Source organism: Bos javanicus, chromosome 19 (assembly GCF_032452875.1).
Source record: "Bos javanicus breed banteng chromosome 19, ARS-OSU_banteng_1.0, whole genome shotgun sequence".
Classification (NCBI taxonomy): domain Eukaryota; kingdom Metazoa; phylum Chordata; class Mammalia; order Artiodactyla; family Bovidae; genus Bos; species Bos javanicus.
The window spans coordinates 25878482-25904485 of NC_083886.1; the positions used below are offsets into that span (position 1 = coordinate 25878482).

Consider the following 26004-nt stretch of genomic DNA (forward strand, 5'->3'; position numbering starts at 1 on the left):
ACAACAAAACCTTGACACCCAGATTACATCCCAGACCAATTAAATCAGAATCTCTAGGGGTGGATGATTTTTTAAAAGCTCCCTAGGAGGGACTTCCTGATGGTCCAGTGGTTAAGACTCTGCACTCCCAATACAGGGGGCCTGGGTTCGATCCCTGGTCAGGGAACTAGAGCTCGTATGTCACAAGGAAGATGCCACGTGCCACAAATGAGACCTGGCACAGCCAAGTAAATAAGTAAATATTTAAAATAATTAATTAATTTAAAAAAAAAGCTCCCTAGGAAATTCTAGCCACATTGATAACTGCTGTTTAGGCTGAACTGAGAGTGGGAGAGGGCAAACCACAGCTGGGAGCCCTCTCTCCCTTTGGGGGTGTAGTTTCTCAGGAAGGCAGGTGGAAGTTGGCAAGATTAGCTGAAAGAAGACCAGAGCACCTGGGAGCATGCGGATCCTCTCCCAGGAAAGCTCCTCGCCTCAAGGCTGATCCCCTGGACCTGGGGGAGACTGAGGGTAGAGAAGTTTAACCAGCTGCTTCCCGTGTTTCGGTTCCCTGTGGTTGTGAGATCATTCCTTCAGTGTGGACCTGTGCCTGGGCCAAGGGGGTGGGTCTTGAGACCAAAAGACCAGTGGGTCAACAGGCTGTCAGTGCAGAGAGTATCAGCCAAGAGCATGTGCTATGACTAGGCCAAGCAGTGACCAGCCCTGCTGGGGACGGGGCAGAGTGAACCAGGCAGCGAGAGGGAAGACGGAGCCTGTGCAGAGCGTGTTTGAGTGAGAAGGCAAAGGGGGTTCTTTTTGAATGCCTGGGAGTATGAAGCAGCAGCCTTCAGAGAGCCAACGGAGTGGAAATTGGGTAAATGGTTAAGGGGAGACCTGAGCTAGTCAGAAAGCTGAGGAGCAGGAGGTGATGACCAGCAAAGGCCAGAGATATACAGGCCACGGAAGGAGCTTCCTAGGGATCAGGTGGAGAGAATGGGATTCCCGAAGTGGAGGATGGGTGGGAGGGAGGCCCTTGGGTGGGAGGGAGGCCCTGTTCTTGTGATTTAGTTGAAAGATGCTTTTTGAATGGTCTTCACCATGGCAGATCAGGGAGTGACATAGTCAGTGGACAAGGCTGCAACCCCTGAGCCCTGTTTCCAGTCTTGTAGCAGATGGACCAGACACCAGACCACATGCCAAGGGTGCCTCTGGGACAGTGGACCAGGGAAGGCTTCCTGGAGGTGACTTGGAGATGGTGGGGGTCTAGGCAGGGAAGGCAAGATGGAAAGGGCAAGGAAGTTGACCACAAAGCTGGCATGGGCTAATGATAAACTGTCAGCTGTCCTGGAGAGTGAGAGGACCCAGACTTTGTTCCCTGGGTCATCCTAGCTGGAAAAATGGATGTGTCTGAGACCCCAGGGGGCAGATCCAGGGGTGTGTGTGTGCAGGAAGGGACAGGGACAGGGACAGGAAGTGTCATTTAAGCCATGGACACCCAGACCATCAGGAGGCTGATGCAGTGCAGGGAGTGACCAGGGCTATGTTCTGCAGGTGGGACAGAGGACAGTCTCCTCCCAGCCCCTCCTGGTCTCCTTCTGGGCCCCAGTTGACTCCTAGGGCCCAGTACCACCCACCACATTGTTCCCTGGCCTCCCTCAGTGGAATCCCAGGGCCCAGGAGGAAGCCCCATAGATGGGTCTGCTTGTTTTCCTGAGGGGAGGTTATGTGGATGTGCCAGTCTGTGTTTAGGGGAGTGATTCTAGAACCTGTGAACTGTTTATATGGGTCCCAGTATGCGTCTGGATGTTCCCTGGGAATACTGGGCCTCTCAGTGGCCCTGACCACCCATCCCTCCTCTCCTTCAGGCTGAGACCATATAGGATGATAGAGGTTGGGGGGAGGAGAGACCAGGCACAATGCCTATGGAATTCGGAGCTCAAAGACATTCTCTGCAAAAAATCAGGACCTTCCACGGTAAAGCTCGGACTTGCCTCAAGCCTTCAGCTGGGCACCCTGGCCTGGACTCACCTCCACCCTGTGGTTAGGCCTGGGAGTGCAACCCCCATCTCTGATTTTTCCTAGTTCTTCCAGGTGTGCAGGGCTCTTGGTTTTCCTGACAGATGACATGGGAAGACCTGGGTGGCGGTGGGGGCAGGAGACCTGGGCTCTAGCCTGGCTCTTCCCTAACTCACGAGTGTGACTCTGAGCCTCAGTTTCCTGACCTTAGTATGGCACATAGAGTGGCTGTCCTCGTGGCGAAATGACATCGCGGTCCCATTTAGAGCTCCTGGAACACATGACAAACTGGACTGTCAGACCCAGGCAGGAGATTTGGTGACCAGCGCTGGGGATGAACCAGCCTGAGGATTTTTCCCACTGCAGAATAGGCCTTGGAGGGAGGGGCCAACAGCGATGAGCAGAAGCGGGGAGGGGGAATGGCCACATCCGGGAGGAGTAGGTGAGTCTGAGGAGCCATGGGGAGCAAGGAGAGGGGGTAGGTGGGGCATGGGTCAGGAGAGCATACAGGGAGGCCTTCGGGGCTGATGGCAATGGCCTCAAACCCCAGGCTGAGCACTGTAGGGAGCTCGGAAGGGTTCTGAGAGGGGTGGATGTGGTCAGGTGGGTGCCCAAAGATCACTGGCTGCTTGTAAGAAGATGGATTGGAGCACTGACCAAGGCCAGAGACCAGTGAGGAAGTGAGAGATGGTGGGTCCAAAATTGAGGGGCGGGGTAGATCATTTTTAAAAAAAAATACGTATTGGCTGCCCCAGGGCTTAGTTGTGGCATGTGAACTCTTAGTTGTGGCTTGTGGGATCTAGCTCCCTAAGCAGGGATCAAACCCACACCCTCTGCATTAGGAGGGGCAGCCTTGACCCCTGGACCACCAGGGAAGTACCCCAGTGATGACTATTCTCATCATGGCTATGCAGAGGCCTTCCACGAGAGGGGAGCTGCTGGGTCCAAAACGCTGGTAAAACTGAAAGTTGCTCAGTCATGTCTTACTCTTTTAGACCCCATGGACCGTAGAATCCATGGAATTCTCCAGGCCAGAATACTGGAGTGGGTAGCCTTTCCCTTCTCCAGGGGATCTTCCCAACCCAGGGATGGAACCCACATCACCTGCATTGCAGATGGATTCTTTACCACCTGAGCTACAAAGGAAGCCAAAAAGCTGGTACCAGTGCCCGAGGCTAAGGGGCACCAGGAGGACACTGGCCCGTGGCACAGGGACTCCTGTGAGTGCCCACCTGGGACTTGAGCCCCATGAGGAGTAGCACTGGCTCCCCAGGAGCAGACTTTGGCCTCCCGGGGCCCCCGTGAAACAGGCAGGATGTCCTTAGGGGCTGCCGATCGGCTCCCAAACACCCTGTTCTTTCCAAGCAGGAGCCATAGGACCCACCAAGGAGACTGAGTCACATCCTGAACTGTAGCCCCTCACTCTTCAAATCAACCCTCTCGGTGCAGCATTGGCGGTATCGTGCTGGGAAGGTAGCTGCCTTCCCAATCACCCCTCCCTCCAGCCCTCCAGCCTCCTCCACACTCAGAGTTCCTCCCCCTGTTTTCCTACTCAGACCCCTGCAGAAAAGGTAGCAAAGCCAGCTGGTGAGAAAGAACACATCCAGATGCAGAAAATGTACATACAAGTCTGTTTTTTTTTTAAACTCAAGAAAGGGCTTTTATTGATTTTAACTCACTTCCTGGGAAGTTAATTTTTAAAACACTCTTATGGAGTTTATCCATCCCTTGTGCTACATTCAGAAACAATGATGCCAACCAAAACCCTCAGCAATGGGGTGAATATGGGCCCACCCCGAAGAAGTTGGGTCGACCCCAATGAAGCTGGGTCCACCCCCAGTGAAGCTGGGCCCACCTCCAATGAAGCTGGGTCCACCCCCAATGAAGCTAGGTCCACCCCAATGAAGCTGGGCCCGCCCCCAATGAAGCTGGGCCCTCCTCCAATGAAGCTGGGCCCACCCCCAGTGAAGCTGGACCCACCCCAATGAAGCTGGGCCCCAGTGAGGCTAAGCCCACTGTGAGCCTGCAAGGTGGTGGTGAGGTGCCCTTGAAACCCCTACCCTCCAGGTCTCAGCACACAGATGCTGAAGGAAAACATGCTGCTCTGTGAATGGCCTCCCATGAACTCCATAGAAGTGTTCTGAAGAACAGTACCAAATCATCGTTTAAGCCCTGGGTTACAATGACTTAGTGCAAAGGAGCAGGGAGAAACATGGACCCAGTGACAACGGGCCGCATTCTGCTCAGAGCCTTAAATAAACATAGAAAGTATATTACAGATGCATCTGCCAGTGCAAGACATGCTGTGTGCAGCAGATGGGCACACACGGGCGCGTGTGCGGAGGAGCGACGTACACCCACAGGCACAGAGAACACGCGGGAGGCACCATTCCTCCAGCCCCGCCTTCTTTCCTCTCAACAGAGCACTCCTGCCACACGAACCCAGTGCAGGCGACTGAAATCCCTTGTTTGGCTCATGTATTCAGGGCAGGGATCCGAGTCCTGCTTTATTTTCCTTCGGGGGGGTCAGTCTCTTGAGCATTTGGTCAGTCCAAGGCCGAGCCACCAGCCAGGCACTGATCCCAGAGAGAAGTCAGCTCCAGCTCTGAGCAGACAGGATGACGACTGTCGGGGTGAGGCAGTAACAAAAGGCCCACCTCTCTGTGGGCAACTGCCCGAGTGCATACCTCACCAGGGTTAGGCCTCTAGTGCAGCCTCCAACCGGGGCAGTTGGTCCTTTGGGCGCTGGAATGTGAGGGCAGCTTCTGGGGCCAGATTGGGAGGCCGGCTGATGATCTGATTTCTGTGACTTTACCATCTTTAAGCCCACAGGCCTGTGAGCCCAGGGCCCTCGGTCAATGTCAGCCCTGGTGTCTTTCTGCAGCCGCAGCTCTAGGGAGCCACCGCGGGAGAGACAGAGGCGCAGGGAAGAGTGATGCTCTTGGTTCAGGCCTCTCTGCTCAAAGCCTCAACTTGGCCCCTTCTGCGGAGAGGGCTGAAACACGATCCAGGACGGTCAGTCCAATCCACTTGGTGGCCAAGGAATGGTGGGCACGCTGGGGACCACCCACAGCTCATTAGGTGTTCCCAAGCAGGGCTGTGCACCTGCCTCCCCCACCAGATGACAAACAAAAGAAAAACGAATCTGGATTCTCCGACATTGGCCCCAGCCCCAGCGAGGCCCAGGACTACCCACCAAGGACTCAGAGCCTCCACGCCAGTGTTCTCCGCAGACACGGGCTCCGACAGCGCCCCCCGGAGGTGGGCAGCGTGCGCCCCTCCTCGAGCGTGCGGCCGCTGAGCCACGCCCACCTGGCCTCTGCAGGCTTCCCGCTCGCCTTCCTTGTTTCCTGCCTCCTGCCCCTGGGCCTTGCCAACCGGCCGGGCTGGGTTTCTAAGGCATCACGGGCACCGAGCTTCCCCAAAGGATGAGTCCCGCCAGGGAGAGCCAGGACGAAGAGAAAGGCCTTGTGGGAGCCCTACCCACCCCCTACACCCCAGGTGACACACATTCCGATCCTGTCCCTGGACACGTGCGCGCGGAGGTCATGCAGACGGGGGAGGAGGGCCGGGAGAGGGGCCACAGTCCTTAGCCCCCTGCCGGCAGGGTCGGCTGTTGGCATGAGGGCGGTGGGCCTTTGGAGGCGCGGGATGAGCGTGCTGCCGGGCGGCCCTGGGCGCATGCGGGGGGCTCAGGACGCAGCCTCGTCTTCTTGGACACCGGGCAGATCTGGGCTTTTGCCTCCTTCGCCAAACCCGTCTTTCCTGTTCAGGGGACACCAGGGGCAGAGGGACCTCAGAGGTCAGAACATGCATGCAGGAGGACACGCTCATACACACTCATAGGCATTTTTATCCACATCTCTCAAATCCCCCAAGCTCAGCTCAGTCTCGCCACCCTGCACTGTGGTCCCTTGCTGGTTCCCCACCCATAGTCTCAGCCCACAACCCTCCATGGCTCCCTATTGCTTGGAAAGGAAGTCTAGACTTCCCACCCTGACTTCTGGAGCCTTGCCAGATCTGACCAGACATGGCCTGGCTCAGGCCCCATGGTCCAGGGTAGGAGGGCTTTGGTTTTGCTTTTTCTTTGTTCACAGGACAGATTCTACCCATCAGTCTTGGGATTCTGTCCCATATTCAGTAGATTCCCATTATCATCCTGATATCACCCCCCACCCCCACAACCCCGTGCCAGGGCCTTTAAAAAAAAAGATTAATAAATGGGTTTTGGTATCTTTAAAAAGGATCCATCCCATTTACTTCTACTATAGAGTTATCCTAAAGCATAAAGAACAGAGTCAATCAAGGATAAATGTTGGGACTCTGATGGGGTAAAACCTACTTTTCAAAACTAAACCTGTGACACGTGTGCATGCTAAGCTGTTTCAGTCATGTCCAACTCTTTGTGACCCTATGCACCATAGCCCACCAGGCTCCTCTGTCCATGGGCTTATCCAGGCAAGAATACTGGAATGGCTTGCCATGTCCTCCAGGGGATCTTCCCAGCCCAGGGATTGAACCTGTGTCTCCTGCAGCTCCTGCATTGCAGGCAGATTCTTTACTAAGCCACTGGGGAAGCCTGTGTCACAGAATTAGAATTTTTATATCTAGGAAATGTTAAGCCCCATCCTTTCACAGTCCAGATGAAGGAACTGACCTGTCTCCCCACTAACGTGTCCATAAAAGAACAATGGCTGCCTTGCTCAGTTGTACCCTTGGCGTTCAGCCCTGTGCCCGTCATTGACCTGGGCTGCATGTGTCCTTAGCCTGTGACTGGCCTGTCCCACCACCAGGGGGCGCTGAGTCATAGGCACTTAGCTAGAGACCAGATGTTCAGGTTTGCCCCTCTGGTCTTAGTTCTGCCTGCTGTCCGGACATAATTAGCAATAGCTTTCTCTTTCACTCTCCAAAGTGGCTCCATTTGGATGGTAGATATATGGTCCCCTACACGAAACCCAGTTCCAGCATTGTGGCCTGCAGATCCCGAGGAGGACAAGGACTCCGTCTCCCAGGCCTGGCCACTTCACAGGGAACAGGCGGTAAGCTCAGGACAGTCAAGGCCTCTCCCAGGCCCCCACCTGCAACCCTCCTTTGTCAAGAGGAGGGCCCAAGGTTGGTACAGGGACCTCCCTGAGGGTGAGAAACCTCTGTCAGGGAGCAGACACCAGCTCGTCCACAATGATGGGACTCAATAGTCTGAAGAGCCCACTTACAAGAAGGTGGCCTTACATGAACAAAACCAACATCTGGGCCCCTGGATGGCACAAGCGAAACTGCCCCTTCCTGAGAGGCCTAGGAACATGGACAGTGGCTGCTGCTCACCTCCCCGGGGAGCATGCCTTCCTGCAGCCTATGAAGGGGCTGCGGGGAGGAGGGGCTGCACCTCCCCACATGCTCTTCAGAGAAGGCGTGCTCCCCAAGGCCCAGGACCCCTCACTGCCTTCTCCCTGTGGGTCTCTGCACAAACTCCAGCAGGGCTCGCTGGCACCCCAAACTGACTTTTATTTCAGTGGAAGAAGGCGGAAGTGCTGAGGACAGGGCTCACGGAGGTTTGGGGAACTGCTTTTTGGCCCTCTCTCAGGAGGTGGTGAATGCACAGGCCTGACTCTCAGGAGGGAGCCTGCAGCCATGGGGGTTCCTTTTTCCTGGCCGTCGTCGTCATCGGCCAGCCTGTCCTTACTTGCTGGATAAGCGTTTACAAAGTGCTGACTGGGCGCATGGCCTCAGCAATGACCAGAGATCGCACAGGCCACTCAGAAAAGCAGCGAACGCTCCCCCAGACCAGGAAGAAGCACTTCCTGCCTCCAAGACAAGCCAGCCTTCTACAAAGAGCAGACCCGAGGCCTGTCTGGAAACCTCAACTAGGCTGCCAGGGGCTGAGAACGCAGGTGCAGGCGGGGCCCTGCTGTGAGGCCTGGCTGAATCCCCAGGCTCGGGGCTCAGCCTGGTGATGCTCAGAGTGAGGGGATGTGCCGCAGCCCCCACCCCACCCCAGGGAGCGCCCGGCAGGCCTCAGCCCACCAGTACTTACGACAGTAAGCTTCCTGGGGCAGACATGGATCGCTCTTCCCTCCGTGCCTGGGGCTCGAACGGGTTGCCAAAGGAACGCTTTCTCAGCATGGACTTAACCAGGATCTGGGGAGGATGGATCAGCATGAGGAACACAGGCCCCCAGGTTCCCAGAGACACAGGCAGCCTCCACTCTGACTTCCAGACGGGGAGGCAGCTGGGTGGCCCTGCTGAGGTTCCCTTTCCTGGGACAGGACAAGGAGGAGCATCCCAAGCAGAGGAAAGGGCAAGAGCATGGGGGGAAGGTGGTTGAGGGTGGATTCTGGAAACGGTGAGGAGGCTGGTGCATGGGGGACACTGAGACCGGTAGCGGACCAGGAAGGATCTGGACCACCAGGCGGAGGGCACAGGGAGTGCAATAAGGAAATGCCTTCTGGCTGCACAGGAAGGATGGAGTGGAGGAGAGGCTGTCTTGGGCTGCACAGTGGAGTGGGGGGATGTCGACAGAGGACAGGCCCCTATCCCTGACTCTGTGACTTTGTCCCTCCTCCCGCTATAAGGACAGCTCCATCCCCCCTGCCCACATGCACATAAACTCTCACACATGTGCATGGCGCCAGGGCTGTCTTCATCTCTTCCTTCCTTCTTTCTATCAACAAGTGTTATATTGAGTGCCTACATATGCCAGACACTATTCTAGGCACAGGGATCACACTGCGTCAAATATTCTTGCCCTCATGGAGCTTATCCGAGAAGGCAATGGCACCCACTCCAGTACTCTTGCCTGGAGAATCCCAGGGATGGCGGAGCCTGGTGGGCTGCTGTCTATGGGGTTGCCCAGAGTCAGACATGACTGACGCGACTTAGCAGCATCAGCAGCATGGAGTTTATATTCTAGTTGCAGAGACAGGCAATAAATAAGACAGATGACTAGAACATATGTTCATTAGTGGTAAGGGCTCAGGTGGAAAAAATAAAACAAGGAAGGGGGATAAGGTATGACAAAGAGGAGGATGGAATTTTTGATAAGGGGGCTGGGAAGGGTCTCGTCTCACAAGATGACTCTGGAATGAAGACCTGGAGGGAGTGAGGAAGCGGCTCTGTGGACACTGGGGCTGGAGTGTCCCAGTCAGAGGGAAAGGATGTTCAAAGGCACTGGGGCAGCAGCTTCCGTGGTGCATGGTTGGAACCAAGAGAATGGAGGGAAGAGAGGAGGTTGGCAGGGAAAGGGGGACAGGCAGGCCATGCAGGGTCTGAGCTGAGAAGTGACATGACCAGGTCACCAGACCACCCTGGCTGCTGAGCTGAGCATTTACTGTAGGGGGACCGGAGCAAGGGTGGAACCAGGGGGACAAGCTGGGAGGCAATTCCACTGGTTCAGGAGAGAGATGATGGTAGCTAAGACCAGGGATGTGGCAGTATGGACCCTATGCTGCTGCTGCTGCTAAGTCGCTTCAGTCATGTCCGACTCCATGTGACCCCATAGACGGCAGCCCACCTGGCTCTGCCGTCACTGGGACTCTCCGGGCAAGAACACTGGAGTGGCTGCCATTTCCTTCTCCAATGCATGAAAGTAAAAAGTGAAAGTGAAGTCGCTCAGTCGTGTCCGACTCTTAGCAACCCCATGGGCTACAGCCTACAAGGCTCCACCATCCCTGGGATTCTCCAGGCAAGAGTACTTGAGTGGGGTGCCATTGCTATAGGAGCTGATAATTCCAGGGATTTCATACAGCCCCGGAGCTCTGTGGAGTTCAGGAACCTTTAGCCTGCTGGCCCTAGCTGGGCCTGGACCCAGTAGGGAGGCATGAAGTGCACAGACCAGACCCCACCCCCGGCACAGGCTCCAGCTCGCTCTCCTGGCATCGTGCTCACCCTGACTCACCACGAAACCTCAGCACAGGGCAGGCCATGACTCTCAGTGCCCCCTGCCCCCGCCACCAAAAAAAAAAAAAAAACAGATGGCCATCAGGGGCTATGTTAATAACTTCCAACTGTTAAGGTGGAAGATGTCCAGAGGAGGATGAGAACATCTAAAACTTGACAGGAGAGCAGGGGGAGCACACAGGTGGTGTCTGCCTGATATGCAGGGGCCCCGGGGTCACTTCTCCAAATCAAAGGCATCCAAGGCCTTTCCCCTGTCATGTCCTTGGCACCTAGTCCAGTGCCTGGAAAATAGCAGAAGTTCAATAAACCTTAGGAAGGAAGGAAGGAAATGCTTCTCCAGTCGTGGTGAATGTTGACACTCAGCAAGGGCCAGTATATTTAAATCATTCACTCTCCTCACCACGCCTCCTGGTCTCTCTACCATGAGACTGAATAGCGTGACCTTGTTCCGGTGGGTCTGCAGTGAAACAGTGGCCTTGGGCCCAGCAATGGGGCTGGCCAAGCAGAAAGCCGTCGGTCCCATCATCGGGCCCAGCACAGAGCAAGTCTCAGGTGGTGCCCACGCCCGCTGCCAGGCCCTCCCAGGAGTTGGCGCCTTCTGCCCCCATCCACTTACCACCGTGGTCCAGCTGGGTATGAGCCTGACCGAGTTCTTCACCTCCTCCTCCGTCACCTCCACCATGCTGCAGTGCTCCTCCTCCGAGGGAAGGGGCTCCTCCCCATTCTTGGTCACCCAGGGGTGCAACTGTGGAGGAGAGGATAGGGAGGGTCAGGGCCACCGGTGATAGACACTGGCCAGCAAATGCCAGGACCTGGGCATTGCACCAGCAGTCCCCTTGAGGGCCCAAAGGCCACAAGCCCCAACCCAGCACACACATGCCTCCAGTGTAAGGCTCCCCAAATGGGGAAACCAAGGCCTGCATTCTGCGGCCCAGCCCAGCCCAGCACCTCTGGTTCCCGACCTTGATGTCTGGCACCCCAATTCTCGTTTCAGGGTTCTTGTCTAGCATCTTCAGGATTAAGTCCTTGAGCTCTTCGCTGACCTTTGGCCTAAAAAAGAGGAAGGAAGGAGACGAGGGAGAGACAGCTGATGGTCCTTTCCTTCCCACCTCTCCACCCTACCCTGCTCCAGGCTTCCCTGAATTGACACATGGCTCAGTGGTAAAGAACCCGCCTGCCAATGCAGGAGATGCCAGAGACTCTTAGTGACTCTCTTATCCCTGAGTCAGAAAGATCCCCCGGAGTAAGTCTTTTGGACTCTGTGGGAGAGGGCGAGGGTGGGATGATTTGGGAGAATGGCATTGAAACATGTATAATATCGTATGTGAAACGAACCGCCAGTCCAGGTTTGATGCATGATACAGGATGCTCAGGGCTGGTGCACTGGGATGACCCAGAGGGATGGTATAGGGAGGGAGGTGGGAAGGGGGTTCAGGATGGGGAACACGTGTGCACCCGTGGCGGATTCATGTTGATGTATGGCAAGTCCAATACAATATTGTAAAGTAATTAGCCTCCAATTAAAATAAATAAATTTATATTAAAAAAAAAAAAAGAAATGGCAACCCACTCCAGTATTCCTGGAAGATTCCATGGACAGAGGAGCCTGGCGGGCTACAGTCCATGGGGTCACAAAGAGTCAGACGTGACTGAGGACCCACACACAGAGCAGAAACACTGCTGACCCTCAGGTCTCAGAGGGCAGGACAGGAGAGACGCCCCCAAGGCACCAAGGTGGAAGGAGAGAGTTTCAGGACAAGGGTAATATCCTTCTCCCCTGAGTACAACGTAAAGCAGTCACCCTCAGGGGGCAGAGGTCACAGACACACAAACAGGCTCCCGTGGGTGTTGGACACCCGCCCGCAGAGGGCAGAGATGATGAGGACAATGTGAGAAGAGTCGCTTTATGAGGCTCCAGGGGGCCTTCAGCCCCACTCACCCCACCCCCATCTTCTCCTTTCGTCCACCAGGGAGGCAGCCAGGAGGATACCCACTGGACAGAGAAGGAAACCAAGGCCCGCATCACCCCACCTCACCCCCAACCCCGACCCCGCACCAAGAGTGCAGGCAGGGCCAAGGCTCGTGGGGAGGGTGCAGGGCTCAGCCCACATCAGCTTCGACCGGCTCTGCCCAGGCTTCAGGCTTCACTGCTACTTAAATTCTTGGCAGAAGGAGCCTACTCTTAGGACTATGACCTTCGCTCCCTCTGCTGGCCTAGATTCCTAATCCCTTTTAAAACTCCTGGGCTGGGGAGGATACAAAGCAGGAGGAAGGACGAGAAGCCCGGCAGTCAGAGGAAAGGGACCAGCCAGTGCTGTGGGGGCGGCAGCTGGGGGGCGGGGAGCCATGTGGTGGGTGAACAGCGGGTGGGACCCGGGGGTCCTTGAATGCCCGGGCCAGGGCGCTCCTGTTCTTGAAGCAGGAGATAGGGTGAGATGTGTTGTGCTTTATAGGGTCACTCTGCCTGACCATGGTGGTTGGACAGGGAGGAGGACTGAACCAGGTAGGAGGTGCCCTTGGCAACCGAGCCAAAAAAATGTAAGCGGTGGACTCACCAAGGCTTGGAGCCAGACAGGAAGTTTTGGGCGAGAGGGGGTAGGAGCACAGAGGACAGCTCCCACGTTGGTTTCTGACCTGCCTGGGGCACTCTGAGCACAAGGCAAAAGGGCCCTAAAATGTGAAGGCTGGGTCTGCAGGCCGGCTGCCGTGGTAACCAGCATCTTGATCAGACCCTTGAATGAGCACAGGGGGGCCTCTCCAAACAGTCCCTTTGGGCTCAGGGACCTCAGTCGCAAAGGAAGGGGGAGGGCGGAAGGAGTGGCTTCAAGTCCGAGGCCCACTGAGCCTCCACTTTTCCATCTGTGAAATGGGGGAGCACACTGGCGCCATGAAGTCCCCCCACCCTGTGTGGAGAAGGTGGAAGTTCCCCGTGGGTGCAGGGTCTATGTGGGCATGATGTCACTGATCTCATGGAGGCCTTCAGTGAAGGAGCAGATGAACATGTAACCTGGGGTCATCCCTGCCCCACTCCTGGATTCAGAGTTCCTGTCTGTACAAGGAGATCTGACTCAGGTATCTGGGACCTTCTGACATCACCCCCTATCTGCTCCCAGGGAGCAGCACCCCCACCTCCAGGTCTGCAGGCTGGGGCGGGGCCCTGGAAGGACAAAAGCTCTGCTAAGACTCAGACACGCCTCCCTGGGGGTGGGCGGGGCCCATGATGGACAACTGGACAACTCACTCCTCAGGGAACACGACGGCCTCATTCTTGATCTTGCGGTGCAGGGCCAGGATGTAATCGTCGATGAATGGGCACTGCAGGGGGAAGAGACAAAGGATGGGGGCCCAGCGCCTCAGCCCACTGCGGGCAGCTCTGGGCTCCTCATGAGATGGGGGTAGGGGGGCCTCATCAGGGCCTGGCCCACAGGAGATGCCCAACAAACGTGGACTGAATGGATGTGTCATGGAGGGACACTGTGTACCCGCCAGCGTAACAGGCACTCACAGCAAGGCCTGCACTGCCGGGGCCTAAGGTTTGGGAACGTGCTCCCCGAGATTCCGTCCTGTGCCTCAGCACGGTCCCTGGAGTGGGAACACCTCTGGACAGGGATCTCGGCCATGTCAAGGTCGGGGGTCCGGCCTGACTCAGAGCAGGTGTCCAGGACGATTTGTTGAATGAATGAAGGATTGAGTGAATTTGTGAATGAATGAATGGCATCGAAGGATAGAAGGACAGGGAGCGCTCAGGCTGGAGTGGTGTTTAAGACCACCATCTAACCTCTATGGGAAGTCTGCTGACCCAGGACTCCTGAACATGAATCCATCCCCTCAAGGGGACAAGGGGACATGAGAAAAATAGAAACGCCCCTTTTCCTTCCATCATCTCTGAGCTGAGTGGGCTCTTTCAAAGTCACTTTACTTCAGGACGCAAAGGCACAGCCTACATCTATCATGCATCCTGGCTCAGCTCGCCCAATCCATGGTGCCAGGGGTGTGGGCTGGGCCAGCCCACCCAGCACTCACCTTCCCATAGACGAAGCAGTACAGCGTGACCCCTGTGGCCCACACATCCAAGGCCTAGAAAGAAACAGTTCCCATCAGTCCCCCAAAAGGAACAGACACACCCCTTGCTCACCCAGATCCAGTGGGCCATGGGAGAGGGCAAGCAGGAGACCTCCTTCCCCAGTCATGTATTCACTCAACAAACACTCCCAGGCCCTTGTTCTCTGCCGGACCCTGTGCTGAGCACCGGGGACATGCGGATGGCCAGAGCAGGGCCCCTGCCCTCCAGGGTTTCCAAGTCTCCTTGGAATGGGCCCAAACCAGACATGTTTCCAACAGAACAGTGCAAAACCCACCTCGTCTACAAGGTCACATTTGCAGTACCTATAACACTGATGCACCCCAGAATATTGAATTTATACTTGCTAAACCAGCTCTGGCTTTGAGAAGTCATCCCTCCTGCTGATGATCCACTGGAGAAACCACCATCCACCTTCTTTCTGACACCAGAACAGCCCCTGGCCCTCAGTCACCTCCACAACCCCTCGGGGCTCCCCTGCACCCTGGATTCGAATGTGGCCTGTCTCTACAAGCTCCCGCTTCTGGAACCCCACTTCCTCTTCTCATATCCACTTTCTCTTATGTGAGTGATCCTCAAATCTCTACCTACACATTCCTGCCACAGATGCCTCATCTGAATCCAATCAGGGAACACTAGGCAAATGCAAACTGATGTCATTCTACAAAATAACAGGCCTGTTCTCTTCGAAAATGCCAAGGCCAAGCCACTCTTCCAGATTAAAGGGCCCCAAAGAGACAGGACAAGTGAGTGCAGTAACTGACCCAGGATTGGATCCTGAACCAGAAAACGAAAAGGCATTAAAGGACGCAGGATGGGGGTAACTGATGAAATCTGAGTGAGGTCGTTTAGGTCGCTTAGGTAACAGTCTTTTATTGATCATAAATGTCCTGACTTTCATAACTCTACTGAGGTTATGTAACAGAATGTCCTTGTTCTCAGAAAACATCCCTGGCAGTATTTAGCCATAAAGGGGGGATAATGTCTACAACTTCCACAGTGAAAAGGCAACTGGGATAAAATGACCTATATGGGAATGACTTAATATGTATATATGTATAATTGATTCACTTTGCAGCACACTTGAAACTAACACAACATTGTAAATAAATTCTACTCGAATAAAAATTAATTAAAATAAAAATTAAAAAAAAAAGTCTCTATTTACATCCCTCTCTTGACCTCCATATCAACACACGTGTCCAAACTCCTCAACCATTTCCTCCATGGCAGAACCACGGTGGGGGGCAGCCAGCACTCCACAGGGGACAGCAGGCTGTGTGCCCGGGGACACAGAACACAGCCTCTGCTCAGAAAGCCTTGCCACTGCCTCTGTCACTTAGGACCAAGCCCACACTCCAGACCCTCTAAACTCTGCCCAAATGCCACTGCACCCCTCAGTTCTCTGGTATGTTCTCTGGACCTCACCTCCTGTAAATTCTCTCCATTCTTTAAGGCCTAGTTCAAATACTGCCATAGCCCAAGAAGTCAGGGGAGCCTCCGACATCCCCCTAGACAGGAGCTTTCCTGTTCTTTACCATGACCAGAGGGCAGGGAGCTGAGCCATCCAAGCTCTGACTGTTCCACATCCTAGCCCAGAACTCAGCACAGAGCAGCTGATGAGAAATTTCTGCAGGGGGCCATTGTGCCAGAGAAAGAGAGGAGACCCAAGCTGGGGTTCTTGTTTGCCAGGAAAAGGCAAACCTGGGGGAGAGGGCCGTATTTGGTGCTCACTCCTGAGACACGAGGACCCTGGCTCCCCCAGATTGGACATGGGATGGCATGACATGCTCTCCCACCCCTCCATCTAAACCCCAACCCAGACTGGACCCTGGGGGCCACCTTTCCACTGAAGCTCTGGCCGGAGTCAGAAATGGCCTCGGGGGCCATGAACGCTGGGGTCCCAGCCGTGCTGGACAGCCGAGCGTCGTTCCCCTCGAACTGGTTGCTGACGCCGAAGTCAGCAATCTTCACGTGCCCGTCGTCCCCCAGAAGCAGGTTGGATGGCTTGATGTCCCTGTGGATGATCTTCTGGTAGTGCACTGCAGAGAGAGGCAGCTCGAGCGTCGGCCTGCGGCCCCTTCACCCAAAACTGCCCCCTCGGCCCTCGCCTGGCCCAGGAGGCGGCCTCAAGCTCCAGGAGAGAAGCAGCTGAGACTTCCTGGCCCCTGCACACACTCGTCTCATGAGGACCTCGGAAGAGGATGTCAGGGCCCCCTGCTCAGCTATGCAGTGAAGACACTAACTCAGGCTGTTAGTAACAAAGCCAAGCCTGGACTCTTAGGAATCTTGGGACTCCAAGCCCGGTGCTCTCTCCATGGCAGTCAAGGCCCCTGCCACTGAGTGGACGTCAAAGGAAACTGGGGGAAGAGGGTCTCCATAGGCCCTCCCTGCCCCCCTCCCATGTGAGTGCCATCTGCAGGCTCAAAGCCCATCAGAATCTTTCCATACTTTGGGACTTCCCTGGTGGCCTAGTGGCTAAGACTCCATGTTCCCAATGCAAGGAGCCCAGGTTCGATCCCTGGTCAGGGAACTGGATCCCACATGCCACAACTAAGAGTTCATATGCTGCAACTATAAGGTCCTGCATGCCACACGAAGACTGAAGACGCTGTGTGTCGCAACTAAGACATTGCGCAGCTAAATAAATCAATTAAACAAATAAACCTGCCTCCAGTTCCTTCCCCTACCCAGCCTGTCACAGCTGCCACTGCTTCTTGGACTGAGGGTAGGCTTGTGAGGTATCCTGCAGAGGTATTGCCCTCAGCCCTTGGACTCTGGGCCAGTGGGGTTTTGGAGAGGGAGGGCATGCCAGGCTTTGGGACCTCCAGGATGAACATGGCTGGGGTTATGGTCAGCCTTCTCTAGTAGGCTGAGTGCCCACCCTGCTTCCTGGGTCCAGCATTCCTGGGAAGAGACGAGCAGCTCAGACTGAGATGACCAGAGATGTCCCAGCAGAGAAAAGGCACTGACTTCACTCACAGCCATGCACTTATGAGCTCGCCACTCAGCAAATACCTTCCCCTGGACCAACACATCCTGGGATGATGGAGACAAGGGAAGATGGAACAGGAAGGAGGGCAGGGGAGGGGAGAGGAGAAGGAGAGGGTGGCTGGAGGTGGGGGGCAGAAGGAGTGAGGGTCATATAATACTGACAACAGAGGGGCTTCCCTGGTGGCTCAGCGGTAAAGAATCTGACTGCCAGTGCAGGAGACACAGGTTCGATTCCTAATCCAGGAAGATCCCACATGCCACAGTGCAACTAAGCCCGTGTGCTGCAACTATCGAGCCTGGTGCTCTAGAGCCTGGGAGCCACAACTACTGAAGCCCACGCACCTGGAGGCCCTCGATCCACAAGAGAAGCCACCACAATGAGAAGCCCGCACACCGCAATTACAGAGCAGCCTCCGCTCACGGCAACCAGAGAAAAGCCCAGGCAGCAACGAAGACCCAGCACAGCCAAAAACAAATATATAAATAAAAATTATTTTTTAAAAATAATAACAACAGAACCCACGACCCTACAGCACTCTCCTCCGATGTGTCAGATGCGCATGAAGCATTTGACACACGCCCATTCGAGCATGAGGCTCAGGAGGCTCTGTATTTGACCATGGAAAGTGGACTCAAATTCTAGCCTCTCCCAAATTCTAGCCTCTCCCTTGAATTCTCAGCTCTTTATCCAAATGGACATCCTGCAGACATCTCAATATATATCCCGATATTTCTCAATCACATTTTTGGTTTTTGGCCGTACTATGCAGCATGCAGGATCGTAGTTCCCGGACCAGGGATCAAAGCCACGCCCCCGGCATTGGGAGCATGGAGTCTTAACCACTGGACCACTAGGGAAGTCCCCCAAACACATATTTAATTCAGACCTCTCTATCTGCAATCACCATCAAACAAACAACCCGGTTCCCTGTCTAGTCCTTCCCATTTGGTTAATGGCCATAATAGCAGATGCTCAGCCAAAAACCCCTCTTTCCGTCAAATCTCACATCCAGTTCATCAGCAAGTCCTAGGAGGTGGACCTCTCAGATGTATTCCAGAGCCGACTGCTTCTCCTACCTGCATGGCTGCACTCGCCCCGTCTGCGAGAGTCAGGCCTGAGCCTCCCAGAGCACCGGGAGCCTCAACTCCCCCTTCTCAGGCACGGAATCACAAGATGGGCCTCCAGCACCCACTGTCTCCATTTGTCTGCCTGTCCAGCCCCTGGTGCTGTCCTATCCACTCCAGAAAGCCCTTCGTCGACTGTGATTAGCTAGGTCTTGATGAGGCTTTACCCAAGAGTCAGATGGGATCAGCTTGGCTTTTTTTTTTTTTTTTTTTTTCTGCAGAGAGAGGATGAGAGACAACAGGCCCAGGACAGGAAGTGGGTGGAAGCCAAGCTGGTGTAGGGTTGTGTCTGCCGCAACCACACCAGGCTGAAAAGCCCTCCTCTCACACCTCTAGGCCCTTGTAGGGACTTTCTGCAAAGCCCTCTTTCTCTGTGCCTCAGTTTCTCCATATGTACAAAGACAGCATTAACATGAAGGCACTGGAGTGGCTCAAATGAGATAGACATTTGCTGCAGGTCAAACCTCAGCTGGCCCTCACCTGGTCCCCTAGGGAGAGAAGATGCTTCTGATAAACCAAGCTGAGGTTTCAGAGGGGGGATGTATCCCACTCCCCAAAACAGGCCAGGACCCTAGGTGCGTGCAGGCTCCCTTCTCCCTATGACCAGAGAGTCACCCGGTCCTGGCCACCCCACCTCCTTCACATCTGCTCCCCACTGCCGCAGCCCTAATCCAGGACTCACCATCTGTCACTTGGGCTGCAAAACCAGCCTCCTCCCTAACCAGTTGGCCACCTCTTGCCCTCTATCCAGCCGCCACACAGCTGCCAGACAGAGCTTTCTAAGACACAAATCCGATCACTCCTCTCCCCTGCTCGAAGCCCTCTGGGTCTCACAAGGCTGACAGGATGAAATCATGAAAGTCCTTTGCAGAGACATTCCCAGCCCTCAAGGTGTGGCCTGGACAGTTGCTTCCATCATCTTTCCCCATCCCTGGCTCCCTGGTTAGACTCAAACAAACTGAACTCTCCCTTCTCAGATAGTACATGCCTACTCCCCTCTATGCTGCTGCCATATGGTACACCCTCCCACCATGCCTCAAACTGGCCAGTGAACTCCTATTCACCCTTCAGAACCCTGCTTATAAGTGGTCTCCTCTAGGAAGCCTTCCTTGGTCCCTTAGTTCTCTGACAGCTCCTGTGCCTCCCCAGCCTTGGCAAGCACTGCTTAGGTTCCTGTCTCTCCCACTAGGCTGTGAGATCCTGGAGATCTCTTCTGGGTCTTTGACATCTACATGCCCCCAACTGGCACTTACTAGGTACCCATAAATGGACAAATGAATGAATAAATGAATTCGAGACAGAGGCTAAGCTAACATCACCTGGAGAGGAGGTGATGCTCAACCTGGAGGCTGAGCTCTCCATCACCTTAGGGGGCCTCACAATAAACCCACTCTGCTGCCACCCACCGATTCCATGCCAGGACTGACTCTTCCTCGACCAGCTGGACACAAACTCCTTCTCACAGCTCCTGATGCCCTGTGAGAGGCTAAGCTTGAGATACAGGAAGAACATCCACCTATGCGGTAATAAGCAGGCTCCCAGGAGGACTTGGCGCATGCCCAGTGAAATCTGCCGCTACCCTACCTGTTCAGGACGTTTCGGCCCCACCCACAGGCCCATTGACCCGCCCCCAGCTAAAGATGATTGGCAGATCGACACTGACTGACAGGTACGGCTCAGAGCCGGCTCAGCCTGGGCTCCAACCCTTCTCGTGTCCCCCTCTCGGGTCCCCAGTCCAGGGGGGCAGGCAGCCCCTCACTCACAGTACTCAAGGCCCAGGATGATGTCCCTCAGGTAGAGGCGAGCTTGCTCCTCGGGGAAGGGCTTGTCGCAGGGTACTTCCATGACCGGCCTATCGGGAGGGCGAGGCGGGGGTGGGGGTGGGGGGGCGGAGCGGGGGAGGAGACGGAGCGTGGTGGGGCGGCGGGGCGGGGCGGGGGGGGGGGGGCGTGTTTAGCTGGAATTAGGATGAGCAAAAGCAGATGGCAGGTTCCCCTTCACTGGGCCCTACAAACTCCCTGGGACCTTTCAGGAGCCCTCTAAGCTCGATGGGTCCCTGGAACACAGTAGCTTTTTCTCTCATATAAAGAAAATTTGAAAATACACATAGATGCAAATATCCCTGTTCAATCGTTACAATTTCAAATTATCTTTATCTTACTTCTGATTGGTTCGGTATGTCTTCTTCTAAGTACTTAATTATCAACAATCAGACAGTTGCAAAGATTCCATTTACAGCTGTGTTTTTCAAACTATAGGTCCAGGACCAAGAAGGTCATGAACTCAATTTAGTGGGTGGCTACTGCTTTTTCTTTTTTTTCTAATAAAGTCCTATATACTAGAGTATATCACATGTAATAAGGGTATATACTGTTTTAGAAAACTTTGGTTTCAATTACAGATATGAATGGCAATGTAAAACTTTATTTCTTACTTGGAACAGAGATCAAAAATGCTGAAAGCCCCTGAGTCTTAAAGGACACATTCCCTGCCTCTTCCCAGAACTGGTCTTTAGAGCCTCCCAGACAGAGAGACAAGTCACAGACTGTATTCAAGACCTTAGTGGTTAAGGAGCCCAGTCCACCCAGCCCTGCACCCACTACTCCATGTCTGCAGCTCTGCACATACCCTGAGAAGGTTAGACAAAGCAGACATGAGTTAGAACCCTAGATTTCATCAGCAACTCGCTGTGCGACTTTGGGCAAGCCATTTACCCTCTCTGAACCTCAGCTTCCCCTCTTGTAAAAGGGAGTGAATGCAGTCCCAGCTACCTCACAAAACGTGTAAAACTGAAAGAACTCTTTTGTGATTTGAATACAGGTGAGAGCTGAGTTTCATCTCTATACTTTTCCTTTCTTCTCTCGCTCTGGCATCAAAATCTTCTTCCAGTTCTTCAAAGCCTGGCTGGAAATCCACCCTTCTTCCTGAGGCCTCCCTGACTATTCCAGCCTCACTGACCCCACCAGCCTTCAAAGAATCACCCTCTTGGTCTCTCGTTTCCCACCCATTTCCCCCACCCCACCCCCTGAACCCAGACCACAGCTCCCTAAGGACAGAGCCCGGGCCTCTTTCTTTCACTAGAGTAGCTGACCCTAGGATTAGGGATACGGGGAGGGAAAGGAAGACCTGTCCTGCCTGAACGCGATGGGGAACTCACCCCTTTCTCAGGAGGTCAAACACTGAAAGAAAAGAGAAGAAAAGAAGAGTAGGTAAGTTGCAGCTAGGCTGAAAACACAGCTGATGCCAAGATCTCTGCCCCTTCTGGAGGGTGGGAGAGGGGGCAGGCATCCAGGCATCCAGGGAGAGACAGGAGAGGGGTCCCAGGGTATCAGAGAAGATAAATGGCTGAGAATGGGTCTACTGTGAACTTGCCTCACTGGAACTTTAGGTGCCGAGTGAGGAGCATCATCATGAACCCCTCTAATAAGGGAAACTGAGTCTCAGAGAAGGGGCAGGTATGAGAGGGAGTGGAGGCTAAAGCCTTGGCCTCTAATTCCTAAGCCTGTGTTGCTTCTGGCCCATTCCCTGAAAGCCTCTAAGCCCAACCCTGAATCAAGCACCAGGGACTTAAGTAACAGCATCAGTATTACTATTACTAACAATAATAGCTAATGTGTCTTGCATGTAATAACTCATTTACTTCTCACATCAACCCTATGATGTAGATACCATTACTACCCCCATTTTACAGGTGAGGAAACTGAGGCACAGAGTTATCAGACAGGGCCTGGGAACCCACATCCCATGGCCTACTTCTTGTATCTGCCTGATCCACTGTCTCTCCGATCAGTGGCGTGGGGGTTTGGGAATACTAGTTGACTCTAATTAGATATCCTGAGTCTGGCTCAGTAGGGCTGGGGAGAGAATCTGGGGCTTGAGAACATGTCTTTCCTCCCTGTCCCCAGGAGGTCAGTGCATTTCACAAGGCCCATCTGAAGGTCAAGTGTGTCCCTGGGGAGCCTTTGGACCCACCCGGGTAAGCTACTTTGGGGATGAGCTGGGTCACTCACCCAAATAGAGATTGTCCTCAGCTGGGTCATCCAAGACCTGGTGAGAAGGAGCAGACATGGGGGTGGGACTTGGGGAGGCTTGGGGTAGGGGTGCTTGCCAGCCCCAGGACCCACTGTGTGCTTTGCAACCACCCCAGATGATGGAGCAGGAACTGTGCCAGCACGAGGCTGATGAGGCCTCAGAAACCACTGGCCCCTGACCCTGGTCCACCACATGGCACCCTGTCCCTCTCCCCTTCTGCCATGGGGCTCACTTCTTGCCTCTGGAACAGCTCGTCTCCCTCCATGAGAACCTGAGGACATTCCAGAGCAGCCTCACCTGACCCCAGAAGCCCCCTGGCCAACCCTATCCCGGTTCTGGCCCTGCCCTTGGCACACCCCCCTTGGCAAAATCCCTGGGTCTATGCCAGGTGCCCCCTGCACCAAGGGCTACTCCATAGGCCTCATCGGCTTGCCACCTACCTCGATCAGCTTGACCACATTCACGTGGTCCAGCTTCTTCAGGATGGCAATCTCTTGGTACACCCGCTCCAGGGGCAGCAGCTGCTTGGCTGGGCCTCCCTGCGCAGCCTGGGACCCTCTGGGGGGAGGCCTACCTGTGACCAGGAACAGGAGTCCAGCCTGTCACAGGAGGCTGGGCCTCATCACAGCCCTGCAACCAGCCTCAAGCAAGAATCTTGCAAGACCTTGGCCTTGGCCTCAACCCACCAAGCACAGTCCCACCACCAGGCCTTTGCTCACTCTCTCCCTGTCCACCCCCAGTCCTAACGAAGCTAGCCTCCGAGGTCTCCTCCTCCGCCCCCAGGCCAGGAGCTCCCATGCACAGGACCAGACAGATACGCACGTGGGAAGCCGTACTGCTTCAGTAACTTCTTCTTGGAAAGAACTTTCATGGCCTGAGGAGGGAGAGGCAGAGATGTCACTTATGTGGAGCCACCAGGAGCTAGAACAGGCTGGTTACATATGAACTGCGGTCCAGAAAGGCTCATGGGCACGTGGCACTGAGCGTGTGGACTGGCTGCAGTTACACTGAGTTAGGAGGTGGCCATGACTGAACCTTAGGCCTTACCGCTGTTTCCCATAACAACCCTTTCTGGAGCTCTCCCCTCGGAGGCATCCAGCCTCTGCTTGCATATTCCCAGGGTCAATAAGCTCATTCCCTTTGCATTCTGGTAGGGACAGGGAGATTACTCCCTTCACAGGCAGCCTTGTCCACCGTCTTGGCACAGCTTCTGCCCACTCCCAAGTCATCTAGGGCCCAGTGTAGGCGACACCTCCTTCCTTTCCCCAGACTTACATAGTGCCTGTCTTCACTTTCGTTGTAGGCCAGCCTCACCACGCCGTAGGCACCCTGCAAAGAGGCAGAGGTCAGCCCCTGCTGGACAGGGCAGCCTCCCCCAGGACTAGGGGGAGAGGAGAAGGGGAGCCTGAGCTGCTCCTGCCCCCCATCTCCTCCCACATCCCATCTCCACCATGGCCTCCAGTGGGCATAAATTTCAGGCAGGCAAGGAGAGGGCTCCATGCCCTGGTCACTGCCCCTGCTGGGCTCAGCACAGCTCTATGCCTTCCCCAGTCCCGTCCATCAAAAAATCTGGGGAGAACTTCCCCAGTGGTTCAGTGGTTAAGAATCTACCTGCCAATGCAGGGGACAAGGGTTCGATCCTTAGTCTAGGAAGATTTCACATGCCATGGGGCAACTAAGCCCAGGCACCGCAACTACTGGGCCCACACTCTGGAGCCTGTGAGCCGCAGCTACTGAAGCCCGTGAGCCTAGATCCACGCTCGATATCAAGAAAAGCCACCGCAATGAGAAACCCATGCCCTGCAACAAAGAGTAGCCCCTGCTCAACGCGACCAGAGAAAGCCCATGCAGCAAGGAAGACCCAGGACAGGCAATAAATAAATAAACATATAAAACTCCAGGGAGTCAGGAATCAAGAATTATCTCCCATCCCCTGTACAGGACAAAACTTCCCCCATATCCAGGGTAGGACCTTCTTGGCTCAGCCTCACATTCCCAGAGGAGGAGAGGGGATTGTGGAGGATCCAGACAGGCTGGCTCTGCAAACCCCCAAGACAAGTTCCCCCTGCTCCTGGCCTGCCCCCAGGCCTACCTTGCCAATCTCACTCTGCAGCTTGTACTGGTTCAGCTGTACGCAGTCCTGGTGGGGGAAAGAGAGGGGCCATCAGGCAGAGCTTGACCCAGAAGCAGCACTCCACGTGCACTTCCAGGGCCCAGTCCTGGCCCCAGGCCCCTCACCCCCAGCCCTGGGCCTCCTCAACATTTCAGGTTTAGATGGGGAACTGAGGTCGCGCCAACACCAAAAGCGATACTGAAAGCGACCAGAAGACTTGGATGATGTTTGAATATGTGAATGGTGAACCTTGCCTATGCTTTGCTCCCTGAGAAGTGGTGGAAAAATGCACTCATTTCCACCTGGATACTGGGGGCTGGGAGACCCTGATGTAAGAAATCCACGAGCAAGTGTTTCTAGAAGAAGCTGAATGAGGAGACTGTGTAGACAAGAAAAATGAGGACAGCCTTGGGACCAGAGACCAGAGCCCTGGCTCAGGCATAAAAACCTCAGCTTCTAAAATCTGTAGATTGCTCGGTACTTAGGTTCACTTTAGATTTAAGAGGCAAAGACAGAGCCAGTGGGAGCCCAGAGGCTGGTAGCACACTGGCAGTTTCTGAGTCACAGCAGACTCTGTGAGGCAGGATTAAAGTGGGGGACTCAAGCTGGCGAAGCCTTGGGGGACAGGAGAACACACTGTCTATCTTCAAATCTCGAAACAGACTTCTTGGGGAATAAGGGAGGGATCTATTTCCTAGGCTTAGACTGGGAGTGGGAATGGTGGGACTTATAGGAGGCAGCAACTGGCTCAGATGGAGCTCCCCTGGGTGGGAAGAGGCCACATAGGTAGTGAATTCCTCTGCTCCGGGGGTATGCAAACCAACGTCTGGACAGCTGTGTGGCAGGGGGAGGAGCAAAGGGTCCCAAAGGGTCTTCACTGAGGACAGCTGAGAAGCGCATGGGCACCCCCAGCTCTGCTCCACCAACCTCTGCGTCCGAGATGGCCACGTGGTGGGACTCAATGGTGGGCCTGCGCCAGGCCCGCGGGGAGATGTGACTGGCAGGCCCCGTGGCGTAAGGCCCAGCCTGGGCCTCCAGGCAGCTCCCCGCTGGCCGTTCCTGCAGGGAGAACTTCCTTGTCGAGAGGCTGGGCCGGACTGCAGGGTGTCTTGAAGGACCGCTGGGGATCAGGGAGGCTGCTCTGGTCCGTGACGGAGGGTCCACACAGTTCCTGGGAGGCTCCGGGCTGCCATCCGTCTCCTCCAAGTGGGTCACATCAATGGCTGCCACTCGCTCCACCAACTCAGCCCGAGGGTCCTGGCAGCAGACCGCCGGGCCCCCCTCCATTGCCACAGTCAAGGGGGTCCTCAGTGCAGCCTTATGGGGAGCCTGAGAAAAGAGGGCAGAGAAGGCTCCAGTCCTGGCCACCGAGCAAGGAGGTCAGGTTCCCAGGCCCCACCCCCACCGTAGCCACAATTTGCGAGTCCCACCTCCATGCCTTTGCCCTGCTTGTTCCCTCGGCCTGGGTCGCCAGCATCCAAACTGAGGTCTCCCTCCTCACTAAAGGAATGCCAGAGGGCTTCCCTGATGGCTCAGTGGAAAAGAATCCGCCTGCCAATGCAGGAGACCGGGGTTCGATCCCTGATCTGGGAGGATCCCACGTACCGTGGAGCAACTAAGCCCATGTGCCACAACTACTGAAGTTGAGCCTGAGCTCTAGAACCCAGAAACAGCAACTACCGAGCCCACGTGCCGCAACTACTGAAGCCCAGGGCCCTAGAGCCCGTGTGCTACAAGAGACGCCACCACAGTGAGAAGCCTGCGCCACCAG

At 55.1% G+C, this 26004-nt stretch overlaps 1 protein-coding gene, 1 long non-coding RNA gene and 1 other non-coding gene across 4 annotated transcripts in view; 2 read left to right on the forward strand and 1 right to left on the reverse strand.

Annotated features, from left to right (window-relative positions):
• Positions 1-85: 85 nt before the first annotated feature.
• Positions 86-3492, forward strand: LOC133231956 (uncharacterized). Its single transcript, XR_009731271.1, has 3 exons — positions 86-2070; positions 3111-3215; positions 3364-3492. It is a non-coding gene; the product is annotated as an uncharacterized LOC133231956 (long non-coding RNA).
• On the forward strand, positions 94-166 carry TRNAG-CCC (transfer RNA glycine (anticodon CCC)). Its single transcript has one exon. It is a non-coding gene; the product is annotated as a tRNA-Gly (tRNA).
• A 132-nt stretch (positions 3493-3624) lies between the features above and the next one.
• Positions 3625-26004, reverse strand: part of CAMKK1 (calcium/calmodulin dependent protein kinase kinase 1) — a 29836-nt gene continuing 7456 nt past the window's right edge. Inside the window, exons 2-17 of one of the 2 annotated variants that reach the window (XR_009731270.1) lie at positions 25161-25562; positions 24213-24260; positions 23396-23449; positions 22943-22994; positions 22561-22694; positions 22099-22135; positions 21246-21267; positions 19852-19940; positions 15812-16011; positions 13912-13965; positions 13130-13203; positions 10851-10938; positions 10505-10633; positions 8027-8130; positions 3976-5760; positions 3637-3933 (exon numbers count right to left, since the gene is read on the reverse strand). Coding sequence is in view for 1 of the 2 variants with exons in the window: in XM_061390731.1 (XP_061246715.1) it covers positions 5688-5760; positions 8027-8130; positions 10505-10633; positions 10851-10938; positions 13130-13203; positions 13912-13965; positions 15812-16011; positions 19852-19940; positions 21246-21267; positions 22099-22135; positions 22561-22694; positions 22943-22994; positions 23396-23449; positions 24213-24260; positions 25161-25520 (1518 nt within the window). In the remaining variant the exon portion in view is untranslated. Of the gene's footprint in view, positions 5761-8026; positions 8131-10504; positions 10634-10850; positions 10939-13129; positions 13204-13911; positions 13966-15811; positions 16012-19851; positions 19941-21245; positions 21268-22098; positions 22136-22560; positions 22695-22942; positions 22995-23395; positions 23450-24212; positions 24261-25160; positions 25563-26004 lie in introns of both variants that reach the window. The other variant, XM_061390731.1, reaches the window with a different exon arrangement.